At 37.4% G+C, this 27,050-nt stretch overlaps 1 protein-coding gene across 2 annotated transcripts in view; it reads left to right on the plus strand.

The window, feature by feature from the left end:
* The window catches only part of MTA3 (metastasis associated 1 family member 3), a 135,590-nt gene that overhangs the window by 72,066 nt on the left and 36,474 nt on the right, over positions 1-27,050 (plus strand). For both annotated transcript variants that reach the window (XM_088053521.1, XM_005523379.3), the window contains exons 10-16: positions 305-379; positions 6,181-6,239; positions 8,801-8,925; positions 9,804-9,955; positions 10,444-10,666; positions 18,812-18,898; positions 23,778-23,924. In XM_088053521.1, the coding sequence (XP_087909647.1) occupies positions 305-379; positions 6,181-6,239; positions 8,801-8,925; positions 9,804-9,955; positions 10,444-10,666; positions 18,812-18,898; positions 23,778-23,924 (868 nt within the window). The remainder of the gene's footprint in view (positions 1-304; positions 380-6,180; positions 6,240-8,800; positions 8,926-9,803; positions 9,956-10,443; positions 10,667-18,811; positions 18,899-23,777; positions 23,925-27,050) is intronic.

Below are 27,050 nucleotides of genomic sequence, written 5' to 3' on the forward strand. Positions count from 1 at the left end.
TCCTGTGTTTCCTGATGGAAATCCGCGTTCTGTTTTGATCATTTTTTTTAACTATAGGGCTTAAACAGAATAAATTACATTTAGATTTGGATGTGTGATACCATAATGCTTGTTAACTATAAGGAAAGACTGTGTATTAGTAATTGCAATATGTGTTTGTTTGCATATGAATTCTAATGCAGTTATTTAATACATTCAGTTTCTAGTATTTGTCTCAGCTAGACTTGATTTTAACATGTGTTTAACAAGAAGTGGACATTGCAATTTTTTGGAAACATTTTAACTTGTAACAAATGTTTTTCAGCTCCCTTGGAAGTCTCTGACTAGCATCATTGAATATTACTACATGTGGAAAACCACTGACAGATATGTGCAGCAGGTAATTTAATGACTATTTCAGAATGAACCAGGCTGAAACATTATTTCAAAGAAGTGATCTTGTTAAAGCATAAAAATCTGTTTCTGTTCTTGAAAAGATATATAATGGGAGGCCTAAGGTAATATTTTGGGGTATAGATCAGTGGTTCTATGCTGTAACAGGCTGCATTGTCAAATCCTCTCATGCCTGCTGTGCATCCCATAGCTGTGAAGAGCTTTTTAACCTATTTGTATTGTATGCTGTGTAACTCTTTTAAAAATTCTTTTTGTTTCTTTTTTCTCTCTCGATTCTGCTGCTGTACTTCTGCAGTTCTTTTCACTCCTGGATTTCTCAGCTTCTCTGAGCTGAGCTCCTTGGGGATACTCCCTCACAGGGAGTCCTGCTTATCACAGTCCTCTGGGTCAGGACAAAAACTCCAAAGCCTGTTAGGATCTTGTTTCTTGTGTTTATTAGGTTGTTATCACAAAACTTGGCAGGTCTCTCCAGATTTTCTGCACAAGTTCAATTCACTGCAGTCTGGCTCATTTCTTTCTGATGGTACAAAATGGGCTTGTGGCTCACTTTGGCCTTTGAAGACACAAAATGGCCCTGAACTACGCAGTTCTTTTATCTTTATACTCATTCTTATCCAATTAACAATAGACACGTATATTATTTTTCTTAATGACCCAATGAACCCATCACCTGTGTGCTGCACTGCGGCATTTTCTAACCAATCACTTCCTATTACCCAAAAACCTCTAGAAAAACATGAAGAGGAAAGAAGAAGGAAAAGAAACAACATTCTAAATCCTCCATCTTGTCTTCTGCTTTCTAAACTAACTTAAACTCTAAACTTTTTCACCCAGTGACTTAAGAAACTCTCTAATTTACACACTCACACTTTTAGCTTTTTTTATCTAACTTTAACAGTTGTTTTCATGTATCACTATGAAAACATGCTCATAAATTTCATACTGTATGGAGTTCAGTGTTCTTCTGGATTTCAGAGTTAGGTGTCAGAAACAAGTGCACACACTCTGTGTCTCAGACTCCAACATGCTGGTTTGAAGCAATGGGATTACTTCCAGGAAGGGAAGGAAGAGGTTCCTCCTTCACTAGGGAATCAGATGGAAATGGGCTGCAGAGCAAATGCTTTAGGCTGTGAAGCTCTGTCGTGGGAAATATACATTGTGTTAAAGTGGCTGCTGGTGTTACAAACCTTTCCTTGGTACTTCTGGACAAAATGTTACTTTGGCATTGCCAGCATTTCAAAATTGAGATAATTCTGCCCACAGTGGATGTGTTCATCCTTCTGATGGAATGTTCAACTATTTGAGTTGCTCTGGAGCAAAAACATGTTAAAATTATATTGGGTACCAATACCAGAATATTTTTAGCAGGTTTAGGCAAAATGTCAGTGTTGGTACTTTCTATATACTGTACTCTTTATATATTTACTCCTTGGTTTAGACATAAAATACTTTAAAAGACCCCATTTTAATTTCTGATTTAATATTTAAGCTTGTAGCTCCTTTGTTTGCTGCGTAATTAATGGTGATGCTATGGACAGTGTTTTGAAAATAATTTTCATGCTGTAATAACTACAGGTGTACTGTTGGATGGATCTCTGGACTTGTTTCAGATTAAATATATCAGAGGATGATTACCTCAGGTTGTTCCAGTTTATTTGAAACTGTTTCTACATCATCTTGTTAGGGCATGGAAAGTAAGGGAAAGGTGTTCTACCACATGGTAGTCTTGGAGTATCACTAGGACATTTTAGTTCTATGGATAATACAAATAAAATATAATTTGTTCCACTTAAAGGCATATTTTTATAGGTTTGTCACCATTGATTTCACTTTTACCCCCTTTTTTCACTGTTAATTTTTATACTAGAAAGGTACTATCAACAGATTTGCTGTGCATCTTGTCAGCTCTTAAAGGTTGAGCAACAGAGTATCTTTAAGAATCAGATAAAAATGTGACTTTTTTCTGAAATACTTGCTCTGGAGTGCTTGGTGAAAGACTAAGATTCCTTTTGTAGTTCTCTAGATCTGTTATGATTCTGTTATGCTCAAGGTGTGTGTGTGTGTTAAGGTTGCATAACCTTTCACAGGATCTGGGTTTTTACAGGAAAATCACATAGGCGTTAGGTTATGTGCAACTTGAATGCTCTTGGAAATGCCTGTGTTTTACTTACAACTTAATAAACTTCCAACATCCTACTCAGACCATGGCAATACATTCAGGATGGAATGCTTTAGACATGTTCTTTCAGGGTCACATATGTGATCATCAGTAATAAAACCCTTGTAGGCCAAATGCCTAATATTTATCCTGGTTAACATTTCTGTGATCCTTCCTGAGAACTTCATCATGCCCTTGTGTAGTTTTTTGTGGAATGGTAAAAACTAATACAGTTCAGTGAAAACAATATCTGTAGGGCTTTCTTTTTCCCCAAAAAGAGCAAGAAGTGATAATTGAATGTAGGTCAGGGAGAAAATTTATTTAGTAATAAAATGGCAATTTCAGAATCATTCTCCTCTAAATTTCATACTTGAGGAGCAGGGGGACTGGTGGGACTAGGAAGATGAAAAAGGTCATTGCACATACTTGAATCTTAAAATAAAATCTCTGAGTTCTAGATTCATGTAATTTAATATGATTTTTTTTTTAATTATTTTTATTTCTTTGTGTGATTTGGATGTGTTGTGCCAGGTGTAAGAAAGGTTTCTTTATCATTATTGTTACTAAATGTTATGTTTGTGAAGTTATGAATGTGGTGATTTAATGGCAGTGGAGGTACTGCTACTGCCTTGCTTTGAGAACATCTTCCCTTCAAGTCGAAGGGAAGATATGTTAAAGTTCTCTGAACTTGCCTAGCAAAATTAATTCATCCTTGGATAACCATTCCTGGTTATAGGGCACTTCTCATGACTACTACATTATATATAGTTTGAGGAAGGCCAGGTTTTGACTGATTGATTCTACTAAATGAAAACTGTGTGTTCTCCTTGAAAGTCTGATTCAGTGGGAAAAGACTTCATTGAAACTTCGTAAGAGGAGAAGAGTGAACATATTAAATGGTAGCTAAATTGCTCTACTGCAACAATATATTATATTTGCCTCTCATTTATTTATTTCCACTGTTGAAAACAGTACTAATTTGGGAAAGTGGTCATTTCTTGGGATATTTGTAAGTTGATAGTCATAACAAAAATTCTTAAAACCCACAAGCATTCATTTTCAATGCTAGTTCATTAAAAGCAGCAGACCACAGGTGAAAAACTGGGTTAGTGTAGTTTTATTTCCCCTGCAATGCAGTCTGTAAGACCTGTTTGAAATACTGTTTAAGATGTGATTTTTTTTTTCCAGGTAAAGCATCAGTTCTCTTTGTTACATTGCTCCAGTAATTTATTACATTGCTCCAGGGATTTGTTACAAACTGGTGCTTTTTTTCTTGTCTAAATATTTTCAGTTTCAACTTCCAGCTCTCACCAGTTCTGTCTCTAGATTTCAACAGACAGGGGTTTCATCTCAGAAACTGCAACTATTGATAGTTTTCTTTCTGCATCCTTTCCTCTCTCTCGGTACTTAGAAGTTGGTATGTCAGTGCGAATTCAAGCTGTGACATGTTCTGTTACTTTTAGAGACCAATGCTAGCCATAGTTTTAATGTATGAAAATATAGCTTATACTGAAATGCCATTGCATGCTCTTTTTTTTAGAAGGCAGTATATCATTCACTTTAGTAAATAAAGGAGAAAAGCAATTGTTAGACTGCATTCCTTACAACCCCCATGCCAGCACTAAAAGTATGCTAAAATTTAGTTAATGTGTATATAGTCACTTCTCATTGACACTGTCATCAGGGCTTAATGCAGCTTCCTACACATGCTTTTACATTCTGACAGTGCTTTAGGGCTACTTTCCTCCTCTCTTGCCCCTTACTGTATTTTCTCTTTTGCTCATGGTAGGTGTGCAGTGAGGTTTACTTGTTTTTATAGAAGGAGCAAATTTGTTAGGAAGCTCTGAGGAATGCATGGCAACCCATTGCCTGGCAGTTTCCCATGTTTCTTTCAGGCTGAAAACTAATTCTATATTGTTGGATATAATATGAAAATGAATGAGAGACAGTTGTAGAAAACCTGTGTCCTGCTGTTAAGCAGAGGGAGTTCACCATTGAGAGCTCCTCTGCTGGGGCTGTGAAATGTTCTCAGATTAAAAACTACCAGTTTATGGGACTTGGAGCATGGTGCTGCTGCTGCTCTTTCTCCTTGCTCTTGTAAAAACTGACCCAAGCAGACAGAGCAGACTATGTTTGCATTTTTCTCTGGGCCTCCTGAGGGTAGAGCAGTGTTGCCAAGCCTGGCAGTGGGGAAAGATTGCAACTGTACCAGCAGTGTCAATTCACTTCTGTAGCTCCAAACAACTTGGCATCTGTGAACAGCAAAAAGCTGTAAGGAAAAATAACTGTTTTGGAGATAAATGGAGAAGAGATCTCATATTGCATGGGAATTAATTAATGGTGGCATGGACTGATTAGAAGTCTATTTGTTACACATTAGTCCTTAAAAATACAGATTTTTATAAGTAATTCTGCAATTTTTATAAATGGACAACATAGAGGCAACTTAATGAAATGGAAAAGAACAGCTGTTTAGGAGATTTAGTCAGACTGCTGGGCCAGTGAAGTTGAATAACCCTGTAACTCACCTTTTGGCTCAAGTAAGGGACTCTCAGAGCAGTCATTTAATAATAGTTTTCTCAAGGTGGGAAATACCTTCCTGGATTATAAACCTTGCAAAAGTTGGATATGAAAAAATTGGTGTACAGCAGAGAGGAGAAGTGGCTATTGTAGGTGAAATGAAGGACTGATCACACAATAACGGCAGGTAGTACTGATTTATTATTGCTGCATATAAACGTGTTCCCTCCTTTTTTTAATCCTCTGTAATGAAATTGACTGTGTTTCAAATCCTTTTCTCCTGACTTTTTCTTTTTTTCTCTCAAGTGAACAGAAGTAATGTCTTGAGTACAGAAAGTGCAGGGAAATAATGCTTTTCTTCATCTTTTACATACAAATGTTTTGCATAACCTGTAGACACCTGGACTCTGCATTTCTTGTGCCACTGCTGAAAAAAACTGTTGTCTTAGTTATGTGTATAATAGATGGCAATAACTAAAACTTTTCTACATCATAGAAAGGCAAAATGGTTTGAGTTTGTTGCAAGTATGAAGAAAGTAATGATTTAGTCAATTCACAGACTATCTCAACAGTAGTATAGCTGTCCTGTTACTGTGATGTTCCTGAGCCACGGTTCTGATGGCATTTAATGCTAGTAAGTGTTCAGTTATCTCTAGGAGCCGATGGACTTTATTGTTACTTGTACTGTGTTATAAAAGCTCAGCCTCACTCTGGACAGAGCAGACAAGAAATTTTGTTACATGACTAATAAGGAACACAACTTCATTAATTTAGTTTCTACATAATTCTGCAATGAGGGGTAGCCACAATGTCATACATATTTATATAGATGTAATTTATGTAAACTGTTATTGTCATTTTTACAGTTTTATTGTCATATGTGAGGACTGTGAGTTTTACTGGGAAGGACAGCATATTATGATTTCAAACTAATAATAAAAACTAGAACTTGTTTTTCATGTTTTTTATCGTGTAGATTTCTACACTTGTTTTGGAGGCTCTTGTTAAATCACAAAATAGAAATAATTTAAAGATGTATTGTGTGCAGTTTTATGAAATGCCATACTGTAATATAATAAAATATTTTTATGTGTTAATTTTTTAACTAGAAACGTCTGAAAGCAGCTGAAGCAGAAAGTAAATTGAAACAAGTATACATCCCCACCTAGTGAGTATAACAACAATGTCATTTTTCTGAGTAATACACAGGTAAAATTGAAACAGTAACATGCATGGTATTTTCCTAGTCATCTCTTTAATGGTTACTTCACAGGATTTGCTATATGCAGAGGTATGATCAGAAAATGCTAAAAAGCTCTTAAGTGAAACCTTCTTCATTTACTGATCTCTTTGTACTTGACCTGTAAACTTTTTGTCTGTAATAAGAAGTTTTTCAAAGGCTGATCAAGTGCTACATGTGGACTCTTCACATACAAGAAGAGCCTATTAATTTAAAAAGCAGTTTTTCCAAAATAATCTCTTCCAAATCCCTGTAGCACAACACTTCTTATTTACGTAAATGCAATATTTCAAAATAGAAGCAGTTGGTAATGTAGTTACATAAAATAAAATCAGATAATTTCCCATTACAGTTTTATCTGGCTGATAAAATCTGCTCTTCATCTAGAGACAAGAGATATTCTGGGTCTGAATTAAAGGTAGCACAAAGCCCCAGACCTTCTATCTATGACCACATGCTGTTAATACAATCTTGTTTTCTTCTGAGGGGTTTTTGATCTTCCTTTTAGATTTAAACTGGATGCTATATCTGCTTCTGTTAACATGTGGTTTGCAGAAAAAAAGATAAAATCCCTCCTTCATATTCATCATTTCCTCAATATTATGACAAGAGAAAGGATTACAAATCACTTTTTTCTAAGCTTTCTGTGGGTATACTCAGTTTACTTATATATGAACTTCCCATTGTTATGAGTGTTTGTATAACAGAAGAATGTAATACCAAAGGAAGTACTTTGCAGAGATTGTTGATGGCTTGTATAAATTGCATACAATAGTGTTTAATTTCCAGATTTCATACTGGCTTTTCTCTCTTAAACAGATGTAACAATGAAAGCAGCAGACAGTTAAATTAATTATTTTAATCTTAGAACAAATTTTGTGAGTTTTGAAGCTCACATCTCTAGTAAATAACACTGTTTAAACAAAAAGCTAAAAACTCTAGTATGAGTGTTCCCTAATCTTCTCAGATGAGAAGCTGCTTTGGGAAAACCATAAGGTGCTCAGTCTTTACATTATGCTTTTTCAATTTAATTTCCTTGGTCCATGTGGACAATTACGGGTTTTCAATGTGTTCACAGTAGGGACCAGCTGTATTGGATGACAAAATGTGTTTCAAAATGTGGGATTTTTGCGCTTTTATCTTACTGCCTGTCTTTTGCCTCCATTTCAAGACAAAACCCCTAGTCAACTGTAGGAGGATGGTAGGACTTCTCAAGTTTTTGATATCTCTGGTGGTCATGGGATTTCTAAATGCTCTGCTTCAAGACTAATTTATTGCATTTGAAATCTGAGTAGAATTGATTCTCAGAGCTGAGTACCTTTTTGAACTTGATCATTAGGTTTTTCTTGTAAATGCAAGGTTCTGTCCTTAATACCAGAGAGTCCCTTTCAATTAATGGCTTTTCTGAAAGGTAACTAAGCAACAGATCATAATGTGGAAGGCTTAATTGTCTTTCAATCTCTTCTCCTGTACCTTGAGCCCAGGATAAAGACTGTGTGGAAATTGTAAAATTGTCTCTTGCTGATACAGTGAAAAAGGACAAGGCATGAGACAGACTTGTTGGCATTTGAAATAGAGACTTGATACAGCAAAGGTTTCTTCAATTGCCATTTTAACATTTCTTGAATGTATTTTATGCTACCTAAAGTGACAAATAATTATCTTAGGCATTAATGTATCCAGCTTCGCATTGTATTGAGGGTAATTAAGACTCACAGAGTTGAAACTCTGGAGATATTGCACTTAACCTAGTGAGGAGTAAATTAATGCGCTCTAAAAAAATGACCTGCAAAGTCCTACTTCACTGAGGTATTAGAAGTTACAATAATTACAATATAGTAATAGTGTAATAATATTAAAAAAGTGAAACAGAAATATCCAAAAACATTTAAGTCAGCCTTCTCAGAGAGGAAGTAGTTTAGAAAAGAACTGAGACAGAACAACCAGATACATGGGTGAGTTTTGCCATGGTTATAAGACATTTGTATTACTGTGTGTACCTCTTTTTCAGGCAGGAGGCTGTTTGATGCTTTCCTGGGATGAACAGCCTTGCAGTATTATTACAGGCACTCTTGCTACTCTTGTTATACTTCACCCAAAGTCTATCCCTGACTTGTAAAGCCTGATCTGTTGCCTAGAACCACCTTCTTAAATTCCATGTTGTGTCAGACTTTGGTAATGCTTTGACCCTGAGACTTGGTCTTTTGTGAGCTTGCCAAGTGGCTTAGACCATGTGAGCTCACTAAAGAGCTGTAAATTGGAGTATCAGAGCAGCTCTTAATGTATCGTCTGACAATGCTGAAAATAATGGAGGAGTACAAAAATTATTCTTGTTGTTTAGAGAAGATTTTATAGATGTTGTCAGCACAAATCAGAATTCCAGAATTAGATTGTTTGTTTTCATGTTGGCTAACCAGTTAATAAAACAATCTTTTTTTTTTCTTTCTTTCTTTCTTTTCTTTTCATCTTTTAAAAAATGTTATGTAAAGCAATAAACCAAATCCCAATCAAATATCCAGCAACAATGGGAAACCTGCTGCAGTCAATGGAGCAATGGGAGCCTCTTACCAGGCACAAGCCACAGTAATAGGTCGGGCTTGTGAAAGCTGCTATAGTAAGTAATTTTTATTTTTTTTTTAATGACTCAGGAGTTTGGGTAAATCTTAATATGTGCTGTTAAAAAAAAGGTATGTGCTTTTGTTAGCATGTGACAGAGGATAATTTGCAATTACTCTTATAGCAGAAATTATTTTAAAGTTAGAGTTGCCTTCAGTATATTAATTAAAGTATTCAAATTACTTTATGATTTTTTTTTTTAACAATTTATAAAGCACAGAAGGTTTAAGGTATGATGATGATGATGATGGCATTGACATATTATTCCTTTACCTTCACCAAGCTGGAGTCAAATTTATTTTTGGTTTTCCTTTAAAGACTGCAGGGTTTTTGAGCTGGTCTTTTTTCTTTGAATGGTTTTGGGGTATTTTTCCCCTCTCTGTTGTTGTTGAGGAACATGGGGAGAACTACTGTTTCTTTCTAGTGTTTTGTGTGTTTCTGATAATTTTTGTTGGACTGTTTGAAACAGCAGCCCTCAAGAGAGGTTATATGAGAGCAGATACAAAATCCTACTTAATAAGCCTGTCTTCCAGGGTGAAATTAGAAATAGTGGGTTTTCTGGTTTTGGGTTTTTGGTTTTTGGTTTTTTTTTCTGGTAGTCCCCTGCGAGAAAATCTCAGCAATATTAAGTCCCTGGTTTGAAATTCATTATAAAAACATTTCCAAAATTTCCATTTGGAGTTGACTTCTGTCAAAAAATAAAGCAACAAACAGCTCAAGTTCCTACTTTCTGTGTCAAATATTTATCCATACAATGCTCTGATGCTGGCATATGTTATGGCCATATATTGTCATCTATTACAGCATTATGTAATACAGAATGTAATACACAATGTAGCCTGCACCAGTTCACCTGTGCTGCTTTCTCCTCCTTAGCTCCGCAGTCTCACCAATGGTATTCTTGGGGCCCTCCCAATATGCAGTGTAGGTTGTGTGCATCTTGCTGGATTTATTGGAAGAAATATGGTGGCCTGAAAATGCCCACACAGACAGATGAAGATAAACTGTCTTCCAGCCAACCTACAGAGGTAGGATTGTGTAGACAAACTTTTCTGAAACAAAACATGGTGTTTTCACACGACTGCTGTGATATTATTATGTAATGGAATGTTTTTTATGTATGTATTCCACTTTGGCATTACAAAACTCAGTTTATTAATCCTTTCCTGTGTTAAGTAGAACTGTACAGTACTCAGGCCTTGCCATATCTTTATTTGACTACTTCTTGTATAAACAAGCGTGTGCTTCCTGCATTTTTGGTGTACAAATGCCATTTTGTCAGTCGAACGGTGTGTTTTCTCTGAAATGTTAAATACACTGTCTCATTTAGGATGGCATTATATATCCCTTCTGAACAGAGTTATCTGCTCTGTGGCTTATGGCTCCCTATACAGGCCTGTTTTTTGTATAGTGCTTAGACACGTTATTTGGTTATTCTTGTGGGTTTGTCCAGCTTGGGGATGTTTGAGCGCTGTGACTCGGACATCTGTTATGCTGTGTTTGTTCCTTCCCGTAGGAATCGCATGTCAGAACTCACCTGTCCCGGCAGGCCACGCAGGGCACTCCGGTCCGTAACACGGGCAGTCCAAAGTCGGCGGTGAAAACACGGCAGGCTTTCTTTCTCCACACCACCTGTTGGACAAAACTGGCCCGTCAGGTCTGCAAAAATACCCTCCGGCTGCGGCAGGCAGCACGACGTCCCTTTGTCCCTATTAACTGTGCTGCCATTAAGGCAGAATGTAAGATGTTTTTTTAATTCTTAGTTCTGTGTGCTGTGCTTCCCACCCATTTTTGTCTTTTAATTTTATTTTCTTTTTCAATAAACATTTCTTGTCTATAAGCTTTTGATTTTTTTTTTGATTTTTTTTTTTTCCATTTGTCCAGCGTATCACTGACACATTAGATAAAGTCCAGTTGCCTTGAACAGATCTTAGGCTGTGGAAACATTTCAAATTAATTAAAAAGGGGACAACTATTACCTCACGCATTTTCAAAAATTGACATTAATAAAAATGGGGGGCAGGAGGGGAAAATCAGTGCCACAATATGCATTCTTCCTACTAGGCAGCATGAAAAAAGTGTGCTTTCCTGTTTATTATTCATTTGCTGAGCGGAACATATAGACCTGTACATGTAGTTTTTTTCAATGGGATTGGTCAAAAAATCAAGAACTGGGGTTTCATAATAATTTTCTATGTGGTGTGCAATACATTTCTTGTCACTGTGACGGTGGTGATAGCCACGTTCATTATTACATCATAGTTGCATCATTTTGGTTTTTCTCTGTTCTGGCTTTAAATTTTAGTTCTAAATAAGATTCAGTATTATGCTTGTTCTTTTTATAGCCAAAACATAAAGACCTGATGAATTTCTAGTAGTATGACAAAAGGCTCTGAGTTTTTGTAGATCGTGACAGTAAGCGTCTTTACCTGAATGTGGGTAAATTCTTCTGCAAAGTCACTGAATATTTCAACACCTTTTGTATCTGCACTTGGGCACATTGGTTTAATGTTCACACTGTCTGGTTGGGAATCTCAGTCTTCCATAGATACAGTTCTTGGAGTAGAAGCTTGGTATTCCAGGGTGAGCCATGCTGGCTCATTGTACTGTCAATTGTATTAGAATTGAAGAGAACTTTTAAGATCATTAGATGTGGGGTTTATAGCCATGTTCACTAGATTAACACTAAATGTTTTCCTGGCATACTCATCTGGGATGCAGATGATGTCTGCATTGTTTATAAGAAATTCACTCCATGGAGGCTTAAAATCTGATTTTGAGTAATTATTTTCCCTTTATGTACTTTAAGACCAGCCAATTATGCATGTGAAAACTTTTCACCTACTTTCTACAGTACTCCAAAACTTGCTGGATATTTCTGTTCATTGTTCTTGTCTAATTTTTTAGTTGTTCTTTTGGCCATTTTCTTTCTTTTTTAAAATCCATGCAAGTTAGGAACAACTTCCAGATTTCAGGAAACCATGTGTTGACTGTGTGAATAAAATGAATTCTTCATGGAAGAAGTATGTCTAAGGCTGGATTAGGGTTATATTTTTAATCCTTAATCCAAAATAAAAATTACTTTCTGAGAGAAAGGTATTGTACCTTTAAATTTATGTTTCTGCTGAATCATGGAGAAAAATTTAGAAGTTCACTTGAACCTTACCTCTACTTTCCATATCCCTGTTTTTTCTCACTCACTGGAGTAAAATATTTCAAAAGATGAAACTTTTGTTTAAGGAGAAGAAAAGACAGAAGAAAAAAATTTCATCCAACTGTTAATCATCATTCTAGAATGTGTTCAACCTTAAAAGAGAGGAGTGAAAAGCTGAGCTTTTCAGCAGGAAATAGTCATTCTTGCTTCACACTGGCAGTGCTGTGAGTTCTCTTTGCTTCTTTGAGTGAAAGAGTTCTACATCAGATTAACTGCAAGACTAGAAAGACTTCTTTTTTTCCCCTGTGTCTTTCTTTCATTATTCTTTTTGCTTAAAGCAAATTTTGGACCTTGTGATTTTATCTCTGAATTCTGATGCTTCCTGATTGGACCTAACATAGGTTGAAGAAAAAAAAGTTACAATTGTTAATGGTTTTTGAACATAGCATTAAAATGATGTTCTAACAGTGGAAACCAAATTATGTACCTCAACTAATTTATGTTTCTTTGTACACACACACACACATCCACAATCCATGTTCTGTTTCAGGCAATCTCTCTTTCTGTGGAATCATTACAGGGGTCTTACCTGCATTGTCATTGCCATATTCTTCCTCTAGTAAAGGCAAAAAAGTAAAGAAAAAAAAAAGGTTTTAAGTTTTATTCCTGTACTAATATCTGGTGACCTGTTCTCAGTGCACTCTGTAGATTTTAATGTTATAACAAAATAGTCTCTCTTTTCCTGAGAAGGCATTGAATCCTTTTCTAAGGTTATCTTGAAGCAAGTAATTTTTAGATTTTTAAACAATATCCTTAATTAGCAGTAGTGATTTCCCATGCTGCATCCACTGAGTAATTACAGTATTGAATGAATATCTGGTTGGTGTTAGAAATGTGACAGTCATGCTTAACTAGTAACCTGGCCAGAGTACCAGGTCACCCATGATGTGATATGGCATGAGATGGTTATAATGCCCAAGAACTGATTTGGAATTTGTTTTCCATGTTGGTTTGCTGAAACTTGAATCTACTTGCTGTTCAGATGCTTTGTCAGACTCACCTGAGTCTCTGTGTGCCAAAACAGTTCTTGAAAATGGAACTGCTTTTCCCCAACCATATTGCATTAGGCACCATAATAACACTCAGAAACCATAAAATCTGATGACAGAAGGATTGGTAGGGCACTTATCCCAGCTGCACACCAGGTTTTATGCCCACTTGTGCAATATTTTGAAGTGCCAGGTTGTAAATGAAACTGATTTCCAGATCTGAGAAAGACTGTCTGAACAAGAGTGTCAGCGTTCAGTCATAAAATAAATTGTTTTTTGCATTCCACCTGTGTGCCTGAATGCATCTGCAGCTACTTCTGGTATCTTGGAGGATCATGGAAGCCTCTGGGAATGATAACCTAAGGCCCAAATATCTTTTAGGTGAAAACCACATTTTGACAAAGCATTTTCTCTTTTTGAACATCCACCCACATCCTCTCCCTCAGCCCATTATGTCCACTGGCAGAAAACAGGGTCCTATTCTGTGTTCTTTATTCCTTCAGGTAGTGCAGAGAATTAGATTTTCCTCATTAATGGAGCCTGTAGCATGACCCCTGCTCAGATGCCAGCAGGAGGTAGTGGAGATAATGCTTTTACATCCCAGCTCAATCTCAGGATGGCCACCAGGAGGCTGAGAAGGCACAGCACCTCCTGCTAGGAGCACAGCCCATCATGGAAAGCTCAAACTTTGTTCTGCCTGAACTTAATAGACTCACTGTGGTTGGTGACAATAAACTTGTCTGATGGTTTTTCAGGAATAATTAGAATTGGTGAACTGCTTTGGTCTAAGTCTCATACACTACCTCCTTTTTAGTTTGAATATATTTCATGTTTTTTTAGAAAGTTAAGCAAGACCATCCTGTCTGGGGAAGGTCTCCTAATTAGAGAAAAGCAAAGTGAGCATTCTCAGCAGTCACTGATGAGGCTGGAGCTGTTTGCAGCTCACAGGCAGGTTGAGAAATGCCTGGCAGTGAGCCATGTGTCTGTAAACATTATTGCTTCAGCACAGGGAGACTTTTGAGGGATTTTTTTTTTTTTTTTCATTGTTTGGATATAGCTTTATCACTATTAGTGCATGTATTAATTTTAGTAATTCCAATCTGTATTACTACATGTTGTCTACATAGAACTTATTAAAATGTTTTCAGTGCATGGTAATATATTATCTGTATTATATATGTGTAGTTACCTGGAAATGGGTATACTGATCATGATGAAAATTTATCACACGTTTAAATCCTCGGATTTATTAACAAATGTGGTACATAGTTTCGTGAAACAAAAGCAAGTGGAAACAGTAGAATATGTAAAATGTTACTGATTTGTCTTTGTAAGCATAAAGTTTGTATTTTACTGACATGAAGCTACACATTCATCTGAATTGAGTAACATTTATGCATATTGGTTCATAAACTATGTTTTGCATCCTTGATTTTGATAGCTATGGAAGAGCGTTTTAGCTGTATCTAGGATGAAGATATTTTTTCTGTTGTTATCTTTGAATGCAATTTGTGCCATATTTTAATAGCCAGCAAAATAATTGATAGCATTTTATTTTTTTCCAGAGTTTCTAAAAAGAATACAATTCAGGGAATACAGTACATTCATTAGATGAGCTGTATTTTTACAGAGTTATGATGGAATGTCAGAGAAAAATAACTTGCTAATGAGAGTCTCTAAGCTTAAGAGACCTACAGATCTAGTTTTTTAAGAAAGGAAATAATTAGAAAATACTTCCATATCTGAAAGCACAGCGTAACTTGTTATCATCTTCTTGACATTACTGATTTCATTCACCTCTGAAATGCCCACATCAGTCATCATGCTTGGCAGCTTTAAAGCCTTATTAAAAATGTGCTTCACACTCTGGTTTGTAATGTTATTTCCTAGAATTTTTCCAGTTGTGCTGTATCCTCTTTAGGGTTATGGTGCCCCAAATTGTGTACAGTTCAAGATGCAGATTTCCCATCATTTTTGAAAGTCGTGTTTTCTATTTTCCTATCATCATGATTTCTAACATGCTGATTTTGATTTCTTTTTAGTATTGTCTAGATATTTTTAGCTGTTGATGCTGACTCCATAAATACTCTTCTTCTTTGTGATGGTGTAGAAGCCATCATTATATCTATATACTACGGTTATTTTACCCCTTCAGAATTCATCTACATGCATTGCTTGATGCTGTTCCTATCCTTCATAGGATGCTGATCCTAACCATCAGTTTTAGCTTTGATTATGCACAGAAATTTTTTATCAGGAAATTTTAGTGCTCTAATCACCTCTTTTCCTGGCCTTTTATATGTTCAACAGCAGAGATCATTTGGGCATTACATAGACAATTAATTTTAATAAAGTGCTAATTCCTGAAAAAGCCTCTTTCCCCCATGACAGCTGGACAGCAGAGATCTTTGGTGACACTGTTTGGTAAAAGCTCTCTGAAATGCCAAATTGGATGCCAGATCAGCTGCATGTGGACAGGCCGTGGTCCCATCAGAGGATCCTGGAAGGCCTGTGAGACTGTCATTTACTGGCTTACAGGGCATGTAAGTAGGAAGGGACCCTGGAGATCTCTAATCCCACCTCTTGCATAAGGTTTACATGCTCATGGGCCTTTTGGCCAGGTGAGCTTTTTATATCTCCAAGGATGGAGACTGCATGACTTCTCTGGGCACCTGCTCCAGTGTTTGATCAACCTCAGAGTAAATAACCTTATCCTTATATTTAAAAATTTCCTGTCTCTCAGCCTGATTGTTAGCACAGAAAGGAACAGTGTGTTCTCCTATCAGTGTGTTCAGCTGAAGAGGGTCTGGCTCAGTGTCTCTGCGCTCTGCTACTGGGAGGCTGCAGGTGCCACCCAGGGGTCCCCTTGTCCTCCTCTCAAGGCTGCCTAGGCCCAGTTTCCCCGGGCCCTGTATGTCCTGCACTCAAACACCCAGTCAGCTTGGAGAGTCTCCATCAGCTGCTGCTGCTGCTCCCGTGTGCCCACACCTCCTCTGCGGTGGGGATCCCGGAGCTGAACGCGGGCTCTGGCCGTTTGTTTCCCATGGAGCGAGGGGAGGTGACCTCCCTGCCCTGCCCGACCTGGCGCGCGCTCCTGAGGCCCAGCACGCCATCTTCCTCCCTGCTGCAAGGACACACACTGAGTAACGAGAATATGTTAAACTTGTTTTCCCTTCCAAGGTCTTTGTTGGCTCCCTTGATGCTTCCAAATTTAACCATGTGCCTCTATTAATAAAGCAACCTTTTGCCATTCTGCAGACCTACTTACTGGGGAATGTTATCACATTTGCCCTGTTTTTGTTCTCTTGAACCAAGACCATTTAAGCATTCATTAAACACCAGCAGCATGTCTGCTCTGAAGTTTGGATGATTTCCACCTGGTCCTGGTAACTTGGTTTTATGGATTAACTAGTGTATTTTGAAATATTTCCTATGGACACTTCAATGTGACACAGTTCTCTTATTTTCCTCATTAAAGTATTTTGGAAGTGAGCTTTAAGTGCTTCTGCAATGAACAGAGATACAAGGAATGCATTTGGCTTTTCTCCTGTGCCTTTATCTTTCTTGTGTATTTTCCTCAGACCTCATAATCTATTGCTACAGACACCAACACACCTTCTGGTTTTGCTGTTTGAAAAATATGCTAAAAAATATAAGACTCCTTCTTGTTATAAATGTATTTTTTTCTCATAGCTTCCACTATTTCACTGATCTTACTAATAATTTTATTGCTCATATAAAAGATCATATTTGAGTTTAAGACTTGCTTTAAATTTTGAGAGTTTTGATAACTTCCTACCCAATTTTTGTTCTCTGGTTTTACACTTGAGAATGATGCACAATACAACTTCTGTATTTTTCTCTGTGTTCTGCATAAAAATCGTAAACTTTATTGTACTTTTTATGGGAGCACCTTATTGTGGATCAAAGTTTGCTGCTGTTAAACATTCTTTACTCTTTTGATAGATAGGTGTGCTTTGGTATACTCACCTTTGATGAACATGCTTTATCTCAGGCATGAAAATTGTGCTCTTCTTGCAGTATGTATTCCCAGTCAGCATATAAATACCACTCCATGATGCAATATCTTTTTTTACTGTGAAGACATGTAGATGGAAAATTTTCTTGCTAATTTCTTCTTAGGTGATGCTTTGCTGTTCTCAAGGTAGCTATAAAACACTGTGTAGCCTCTGCTTATTTTACAGAGGGAGTCAGTGGACACGCATCATTCTGCTCCTCCACATAAAATATTTCAGGTGTTTTGCAATATTAAAAATATTCCAGGCACCAGGTTTGTGCTTTTTGGTTTTTTTTCCCTTAGCACAGTGTGTTTCATGATAAAGTAAAAAATAATGAAGTACTTCATGTACTCAGCATTAGGGTACTACAACCTTTGAAGCCCATTGATATTTCCAGAATTTTAGGTAGATTCCCTAGTCTATTAAAGTAAGTTGTGCTTTGTCTTCTGCACTGAAAACATCTTGAACATCTGAAATACTTATTCAAGTCATAGCTGTGCATTCATGATCTTCATGGTTTTTGCACAGATCTAGATTAGAATAGATAAAGGGATTGTAAATTCTTCTACATGGTGTCTTATCCTCCTCCTGTTACTGTTTACTCTGTCTCATGTGCTGGAGTGTGAAGCAAATAGGAAGAGTTTGGTGAAACACAGGGAGGAGTTGCAATTATAATCTATTTATAATGTGTCCTTTCTGTAAAACTTTTAGGTAGGTATTTGTGACAAGTTGTTCCATTTGAGAGCACTCCCAATCTATATAATCACTGTGTGAATGCAGTTTTGTCCAGAACAGAATACCTGTATTCTGGGGATACTGGAAGCTCTGTATGAGGGGTTTTATGTGTTTTTGGAAGACAGATAACCCAAACATTCTGAATAATTAAAAAGAAAAAAGAGGTAGTCTATTTCCAGTCATCTTGAAATTATTTACTGAAACCTAGTGCCTTGTGAATTTTTGCCTTAAGTTGACCAACTTCATTTGTCTAAGCATGACCCTCTTTATGTTAACATTTTGTGTTTGGGACACGTGGATGGAATCTCTGCTTGTGTGTGTTCACAGTAGCAGCAGGAAATTTAAGGCAGTTGATGCACTGCTAGTTTTCATGTACTTAGCAGAAAGTTACAATCTTTGAGACCTTTGAGCTGTGTAATACTTGGTAACAACTGACCATTCCATTGAAAAGTTTACAGTGAAGAGTTGTATGACAAAAATCAGTAGTCCCAGCTTTAAATTCTTAACTCTATATTACCCCCATTTAGAGACAGAGAAGCTTGTAGAAAAAAAAAGATAATTCAATGTGAATAATTTTTAATAGCCAAAACTGTATTTCTTTTAGTATTCATATTTTCATCTGTGTTTCGTGTGCCTGACTGTCTCCAGAAAGATTTTGTAAGCAAAAACTATAATCTAACTGGTGTTAACACTTACATCAACTTAGAAAAAAATCACAACATCACTTGCATGAATGAGGACATGTCCTGTCTTTAAATATCCATGATTAGAAGTATTGATAAAAAAAAAAAGGAGAATATAAAAGGTGCGCTAAAAGAAAAAAATACATTTGTGTTAAAAATGCAAGTCAGAAACTGGTTGGTGTGTCCTAAATCTGTTTGTAATAGTAAAATATTTAAACTGAGTTTTATTCTTTAAAATTCTCAGATGCAGATCGACATTGTGAACTTGCTGGGAATCCTCTGAAGATAAAAAGCACCAGAAAACCACTGTCATGTATCATTGGGTATTTAGGTGCGTATCTGCCTCCAGAGAATAACAAACCAAACATTCTGTGTGTACTGAAGCTTCATCATCTGGTATGCACAGAAAGAGAGATTTATGCTTTTAGTAACAAGAAAAAAATTCTGAAGTTAATAAATTAATAAGAATGGTGGTCCACTATGAGTTGCAAAACTACATGGTTGAGCTTGCAGGGTATAGGCAGAAGTCCTCCTGATACTGGTTTAAAGTGTCAGAGTGCAACCTGATTTAGAATGTGAAAAATAGTCTGGCTGTCTAAATAAAAAGGATAGCTGCTCAAAGGGGAGGTACTCAGTTATGCTCAGGGCTGCTGTACTGTGCCCTTTGTTTCCATTTGCATTACTACTTTTTACTTAAAAGCAGGGGACCTTAGCCACACTAAGACACATACCCTGTGATTTGATGACCTAAGTTTAAAAGGTTGAATGAAATGTGTACTGAGTTCACAACCAAGAGGAAAATGAACCCTTAAGTTAATGGGGAGAGGAAAAATTCTAGTAATAGTGATTCCTTGCAAGGAGCCGTCAGTGACTATTAAATATTTGCACAGTCACATAAGAATTGTGGTAACCCAGAGGCTGTTAATCCTCAGATGAAAATGGAAATCAATCCATTGATCAGAGAAGCAGTGACCAATTCTGCTGTGTATTAATCCTATTCTACAGAAGTGAACTCTACAGCTGAGCATAGAGCTCAGTCTCGATGTTTTGCTAATAATTTCAGTCACCAGGAGGATTTTTTTCTGTACTAGATCAAAGTAAACAGTAAGTCTCTTGCCTTACTGAAATATAAATCAGCTATTAATGTAGTTACAACTATTCTTCCAGGGCATCAATTTTGTCGCAATACTAACTTCAAGAATGTGAGTAATGAGAAATTAATGGCATTCTCACTGAATTTTGATTCCTCCTGCCCTGGAGTTTAAGAAAAAAGCCTGGGATAATCTCCTACAGACATCCTAGCTCTGTGTGTTATGTGTGCTGAAAGGACTGTTTTGGTTAACTTGGTGGTGTTGTGGTTATGAGGGGGGGAAGCTGGACAGGGAATGGTTCATCCAGCTGACCTGTCTGTGCATCTAAAGAGGAAATGGTAACATGGGTTAACTTAGGAGACATCACATGCTAGTGCCATGTTATGTAGCCTTTGAGGAGTTGTCTTGACCCCTCTGGGAGTCTGAGTCTGTAAGTTTAATGTGAGTAAATGGACAGTGTCAGACAGTATTTTGTGAATTTACATGAAGGTCTGGTAGAAGATTAACAGTGCTAAGATACGCCAGGTATCTGTAGAGTCTGCTTAATAGCTTAATATTTGACTCTGGGAAGTAAAGGTATCTCACTACAGCTGAGGAAAATAATGTGTGTTATGGGGATATGAAGTGAGCCCAGTGCAGTTAAATATATTCATCTGAATTAGCTTTTTAGGGATGGCTGGAAAATGGCTTTTTGTTTGCCATGTAGCTTGGTGTCATTTTTTTTAGTTTAGTTTGTTTGTGATCTTTTTTGCAGTTATTTGGTATTTTTGCAGTTTCAGTAAATAGTAAATCTTGTTTACTTTTCTCATAAAAATTAGTATTATATATCATGTCATAACTTGTATAGGAGACATTTGCTTTCTTTTTAAGATTCATGCTGTGCTATTCTCACAGATATTTATTGGCATACGATTAACAGTGTGTCAGGGCACTACTGTTTTCACCCTTTCTGGTAAGGCAGAGAAGATTTCAGTGCCCTGCACATCCTGGGTAATCACTTCCTTTAACCCCTGTTCTGCATCTTGGCTGCAGGTTCCACAGGTGAGGTAGAACAAGAATTAAAATTACACCCTGTCCTCTCAAGAGCTGGGGCTAATCCCTTGTATTCTCATCAGTCATCACTGTGCTCCCCAAAACAAAGCTAAGGTGAACCCCAGGCTAATTAAATGTCCTATATTGCCTCCTACTTTTGAGGAAACCAGGCTAACACTCCAGCTGGGATACATGTTGAGGAGATGAGGTGAGAGAAAGGTGCAACTGCCTAAGCCCCTCTGGAATCCAGGATGTTTATTCAGTAGAAGACTTCAGCTTCTCTTTGTTTATTTTGGGTTTTTTATTTTTTTACACTACTGATAGTGGAAAAGAGAGAAGTTTTTAATATTGTTATTGCTTGAGGTGGAAATCTGGTTCTATAAAACGGGTTCCTTATATGTTTTTGAAGCATTATCTCTACCTCCTATTCTTTTTTTGGCTTTTATTTATTGGCTGAGTGGTTATTTTTTATGTGGTTAATGGGATAATTTGAATGCTATATAGTCAGTTCTCTGAGTTAGAATAAGGTGCTGGTGGCTAGAAGATTTTCAGTGGAGTCCTAGGCAATAGAACAAGGATAAGACCAGCAGGAACTATTATTCCCTAATACAATTATATGAAGGGATAATAGGCAAAACCCCTGAAATGCCTTGTTACTCTGCTTGGGTGTGATGAGGCAGCTGGTTATAGAGTGCTGATCTAAAATATGAAAAAATATTTGAAGCAAGTGTATATGTAGCGGAGGAGTGAAGTAAGATGTAAAGGTCTGTACAGGAAGGACTCAGTCCATTGGGAAGTGGTTCTGGCTGTTTGACTGAGTTCCTTTCTAGAACTTAAATGTAGAGCTTGGTCTTGCTACCTTCCTCTACTGCAGAAAGAGAAAAGACAGCCTTCGTGGTAAACTAATTGAGGATTAGTGACTTTTGACCTGCATAAAAGTCGAAGGAAGGAAATGCTTCCTTCCTCAACAGTTTCCTTACCCTGAAGATATAAAATTGCCTCTCCTGTAGGTTGTGTATGAAAGGAGATGGAGTTCTCATATGTTGATGCAACTTTCGAGATTTTTGTGGTTGCTGCTGGAGCTCTTTGGCAAATAAAATAACATTTTAGTGTTGTTAGCCCTGAAAATATACCATTTCCTTCAGAAAATTGGAAAAGATTGCTAAATGAACAATTTAGAATGCAAATTCCAATTACCTTCAGCAAACAGCACAAGTGTTTCTATTTCAATTTAGAGTTTTGCCTTAGCAATCAGTGGTGTTCATAGCATTAAGCATGTCTCTGTTCCCATTTTAGTAAAAAAGCAAAATATGAGACGCTTTTTTCCCCATAGCAAGAAAAATGGGACATGGCATGAAATCTTTTCGGTATGAAAAGCAGATGAATTCTGCAGTGAACAGCAGTAAAATGTTCTCACCTAATTAAGTGGTGGGAAATTTGTTGATGTCAATTCTAGAGCTTTGCCCCAAAGTGACTGGTTACCTGTGCCATCCCTCTCTGCTGTTCTAATGCTTGCCTGTCTATTTCTCTGCCCTACTGTTTCTTATCTGGCCCTCTTGAGGCTGCTGGTGGGAGGGTGTTCATGCTTGGAGTGTGACTGTGAGCCCCAACCAAACCAGTGGTGAACAATTAAGCAAAGTCTTTTCCAGTGTAACAATTGTTGGCATTGTCTCCTCCTGGCACACTGTTCCAGTACAGCCTGGCCAAGGCCATGAGACCGAGAGCTCCAGGCAGGGCAGGCAAGCACTTGGAATCAGACTTTGAGCATTCCTGAAGAAGGAAAAACATGCTATTGCAGCGGGCTTTGACTTTATGCAGTGGTTTCTCTTTCTCCTGAAAGTTAGCCATGGATGGCAGAGGCTGGGGAGGCTTCTCTTTGGATACCTGGTCTCACTGTAGATTTTGTATCTTCTCAGTTTCTGTGCTCCACTTTTTAAACAAGAAGCGCTTTTCAGGAGGCGTAAACCTGGGCTGAAAATGAGAAATTACTTAATTTTTGTGTTTTGAACTCACTTGCCTTGGGCAGCTGACTCTGCTGATCTGACTCCCAGCCCCTCTGCCTTCTCAGCTGCTTCTGCTGCCTGGGGTCATCAGAGGGCTGCTGTAATTGGGCTGCAAGCTCCTCATGACCTGCACAGTGCCAGCAGCTGGTGCCCCGCGGCTGTGTCACAGGGACTGGACCTGCCCTCGGGCAGCTGACTTCCCACACAAGACTCGGTCTACCCAAGGCTGGACACAGTGGTGGCATTTTGAACCCAAATGTGTGATGGGAATTAATTAATTGGTTCAGCAAATTCCTAGTGAGGGACCAGCAAGCTCCGCCAAGGTTCCTGTTTGCCACTTCTATCTGGCAGATAACTGAGAAACTTCCATGCAGCTGTGTCAGCTCCTGGCAAACACTCTGAGATGTGCTGGCCAGATGTGCTTTGCTGCCTCTTACCCTCTTTATTCCTCCTTCTCCAAAATAATCTTGCTCCATGAAACATATTAGATACTCTGGGATGTTTGAAGCTCCCCAGTAATTACTCTGAATGGAAGGTTTCCCACTGCAGTTTCGGGGTGGTTCTAGCTGCAGATCCCTACAGTGCTGCCTGGCCCCTGACTCCTGTGCCTTGTGACTTGTGTGTGGAAATATCCCTTAAAGCTTGTTATTGTGACAGAAAATACTGAATAGCTTGAGGTATTGAGGTGGTTTCACTACAGTAAATGCTTTTATTTGCTTGCTAAAACTTGTGGGTGTGTAGCTTCAATACAAACCTCGAAAGTGTGGGAAAATATAAAGACACCCATTTCGGACTGTTTTGTATTTATTAGCTCTTCAACCTCAAATCCTTACATATTTGCAATGTGGAATTGAACTTGGGTACTCTAAAGTGAAATAGATTTTTCTTACTTCGAGGGTACCTTACTTTGGGTATGAAGACTCATGTTGTTCAAGGTCCTGTAAACACACAAATGCAGAAAGAACTTTCTTTTCACTGAAAATCAGAAGTAAATTTCATATGTGGAATAGATTGTTTTAGTTATTTTAAAATCAAGTAGATATCATTTCTCTCTCTCTCTCTCTCTCTCTTTTGTCTCAAACAGAGATACATCCTGCTGTGAAACCCAATGTAATCAGGTCAACACCAAGCCTTCAAAGTCCAAGTGCAAAGCGACTGCTTGCACCCTCCAATCACTCTTCATTAAGTATTTTGGGGAAAAGAAACTACAGCCATCATAATGGGCTTGATGGTATGTGAAGGAATATAAAAGAAACATTCTTTAACTTCCTGAATTGCAAAACTTTCTGTGAACCTGAGGTAACATTAAATGAGAGTGTACAGACTTGGGAAAATGTAAGATAATGGATGGTATGTTTATAGCAGCAGTGCAATGAATGGTGGTGCTTATTTGTTGGATAATGATATATTAATGCCTTCTCTTACAAAAACTCCATTTGCCATTTTTCTTACTGGTCTTGATTAACCAAAAAAATGAGAAGAAAAGAATAAAACATATTTGCTGAAGGCAGAGATGCATCATGTTTTATTTTGGCTTTTTGCAAAGCCACTGTCCCTGCAGAGGAGGAAGCAAAAGAGGTGCAGGAGAGGCTTTTTCCTGTATGCTGTGCAGTGCTGAGAGGTGATTTTTAGGCCTGGTGTATCCAGCTATTTCATTGCACCTCAGTGCAAACTGACAGCAGGAATAAAGCTGTGTGAAAAATAAAACAAACAAACAAAAAGGATGGAAATTTGTGGGTAAGACTAACTTTTCTCAAATAATCTTTATTTTTTATCCTGAAAAGTGACTGTGTATTATTGATGATTTTTTTTTTTCTTTACCAAACAGAAAGATTTTTCAACTCTACTGTAAACAGTTGCCTTGTACAAATAAGAGGAGAATCCAGCAGGATATAATGTTTACACTAAAAGAAAATGCATGCATGCATTCCTGATACCTCTTTTTGAGATAGAACTTCTGTAAGCTATTAGCTTATTTGCTCTGTAATTGAATAAGGTTATTGACAGTAGAAATCTGTCAGACTTTGGGTTCTCAAATAGACTGTTCAGGAGATGATGTTCACAAAAGAGTTGTCTGTCTGCTTTCTTGCTTCACAGAATAGGTCAAGGTAGAAAGGAGAGAAATTGCGTTTCAGACAAGCTCATAGAAGCAGTATTCCAAATAAAGGGAAGAAAACTGGATTTGTTATCCATCATCTTCCCCATAATCGTGTTTTTCTGTCATTGCAAACACTACTTGTATACTGCAGTGAAAACACCTACTGTACATTTAATAACACCTAGATAGGAATCATGGTGTCCTTTGACAAGAAGTGGTTACTGAGAAGAGAGGATTGCTTTCATTCTCCTCAGCATGCAGCTATTACACCACAGACAAACAACATTCACAGCAGCACAGGCTCTTTGGGGACCAAGGTGACACCATGTGCATACAACTAGCTGGAAGAAAATAAGATATCTGCCTTAGTAGGCAGAGCCATAAATGCTGACTTTCCACTGCAACCTTTGGAGTTGTGCAAGAATGGTTTAGTAGTTGCTGCATGAGAATGTGGACAAAGGCCTCCCCCTCCGTCAATGCTGGCCATTAGACTGGACTCTTCATGTAAGCTTGAGTGATGAGTTAATTTCCCTGGATGTAAAGATGATCATAGAATGCTTTCAGTTGGAAAAGACCTGAAAGATTAAGTCCAACCCTTAACTCAGCACTGCTAAGCCCACCACTAAACCTTACATGCCACAACTGTTATATCCCTCCAGGGATGGTGACTCAACCACTTCCCTGGGCAGCCTGTTCCAGTGCTTGACTGTACTTTCAGTGGCTTTCCCTAATATCCAACCTAAACTGTCACTGGCATCACTTGAAGCTATTTCCTCTTGTCCTATCTCTTCTTACCTGTGAGAAGACTGACTGCCCATCTTGCTGCAACCTGCACATTTCTCCAGCAGAAGAAGGCTGTAGGAGTTTGTTCAAGGCAATCATTATGATTAGGCCCCTCCTTATGTCTCTGTAAGGAGGCATGCTTGGAAATCTATAAAATTTTTCTTCTACTTAGTATGGATGTTCTCCTCAAAGAGTGTGTAAAACCAGTCATTAGCTACTTTAATTAGTGTGCATCAAACAGTCAGCTATGTTAAGGCAATTGGCACAAAATAACACCTGATTTGAAAAATTAGTATTGAGAACTGCAAGTCATTGCTTTAGGAGATATTTCTGCTTATCTGTTTTCTGTGAAAACAACATACTGGAAAGCATACATCCTAAATAAGTGAAATCTGTATTTTTTTTTTTAAGTGCAAAAATTACTATCTTAGTATTAAAAATGTCTATTTTAGTTATTTTTCTTGCCACTCACTTTAATTAAAATGTGGAAAAGTGTAAATAAAATGCAATGAAAAAGTAACAAACCAGCAGTAACTAGGCTCTACAGCACATATTCCATTTCTTCTGATTTAAAAGTCGGTCAACCTTCAATATTTACCATTTATCTCATCATATTATTGGTAAATATAAATTTTTAATATTTTTTGCTTGTATTTCATCCAGCTTCTCTTCAGTACTACATCATCTTGGGAAGTGGTGGTTTCTGTATCATTTCCCTGACCACAGTATACTATTTGTGCAGTGAAAGGTTTTGCCAGCCCCCAGAGTTTTTGTGTTACTATAAATACATTAAAAAGCTTTTTTGGTTCCAAAATACTATCGATTGCTGCAGGTTTGATTGTGTTGTATCAATTAACAGTATCCAGAAAGCCTGATATAGAGATGATGACAGACTCTGCCTTTCAGTGAGTGCATGCTTTGGTGAAATGAGCAAACACAAAGGAGCACAGGGGGCTTATATTAAATCTCATTTGCTATTTTCATAATCTTAATATTATTGGCATGGAAATGTCTGTATTTTCAAGTTTACTTTTTTTCCAACACTATTAGATATTTGTTGTGAGAAAGCCACATAAATATGTTTACTTAAGTTATACAAAATTTCACAGCATTTAAATAAATGTTACTTAGGCTTGTGCAAATATATATTTAGATTAGCATAATTTAAGTCAATCTTACTGCCCAGATGAGTGCCTTATTTTGGCAGAATTTTTTCTTTAGGAAATTAATAATTATTTGCTTTGAATATAGCAGTACATTATGGAAATGGCACCATTTTTATGCCTCCTTGTGGAATTGGGGGAAGATTATGAGAAACATCATTAATATTTAGTTAAATGATTTTAAGAGTAATAAACAAGAATATGATTAGCATTTCTTATACAAGTCTTACATTGGCTTGAGTTTTGCTTTTCGCCAATGCAGCACAAGATTCCCTTTCAGCTTTCCATGGATGCACCTCCAGAAAAGTTCATG

This window comes from Pseudopodoces humilis, chromosome 3 (genome assembly GCF_049639895.1).
Source record: "Pseudopodoces humilis isolate 2021_Gansu_Grassland_sample_001 chromosome 3, ASM4963989v1, whole genome shotgun sequence".
NCBI lineage: Eukaryota > Metazoa > Chordata > Aves > Passeriformes > Paridae > Pseudopodoces > Pseudopodoces humilis.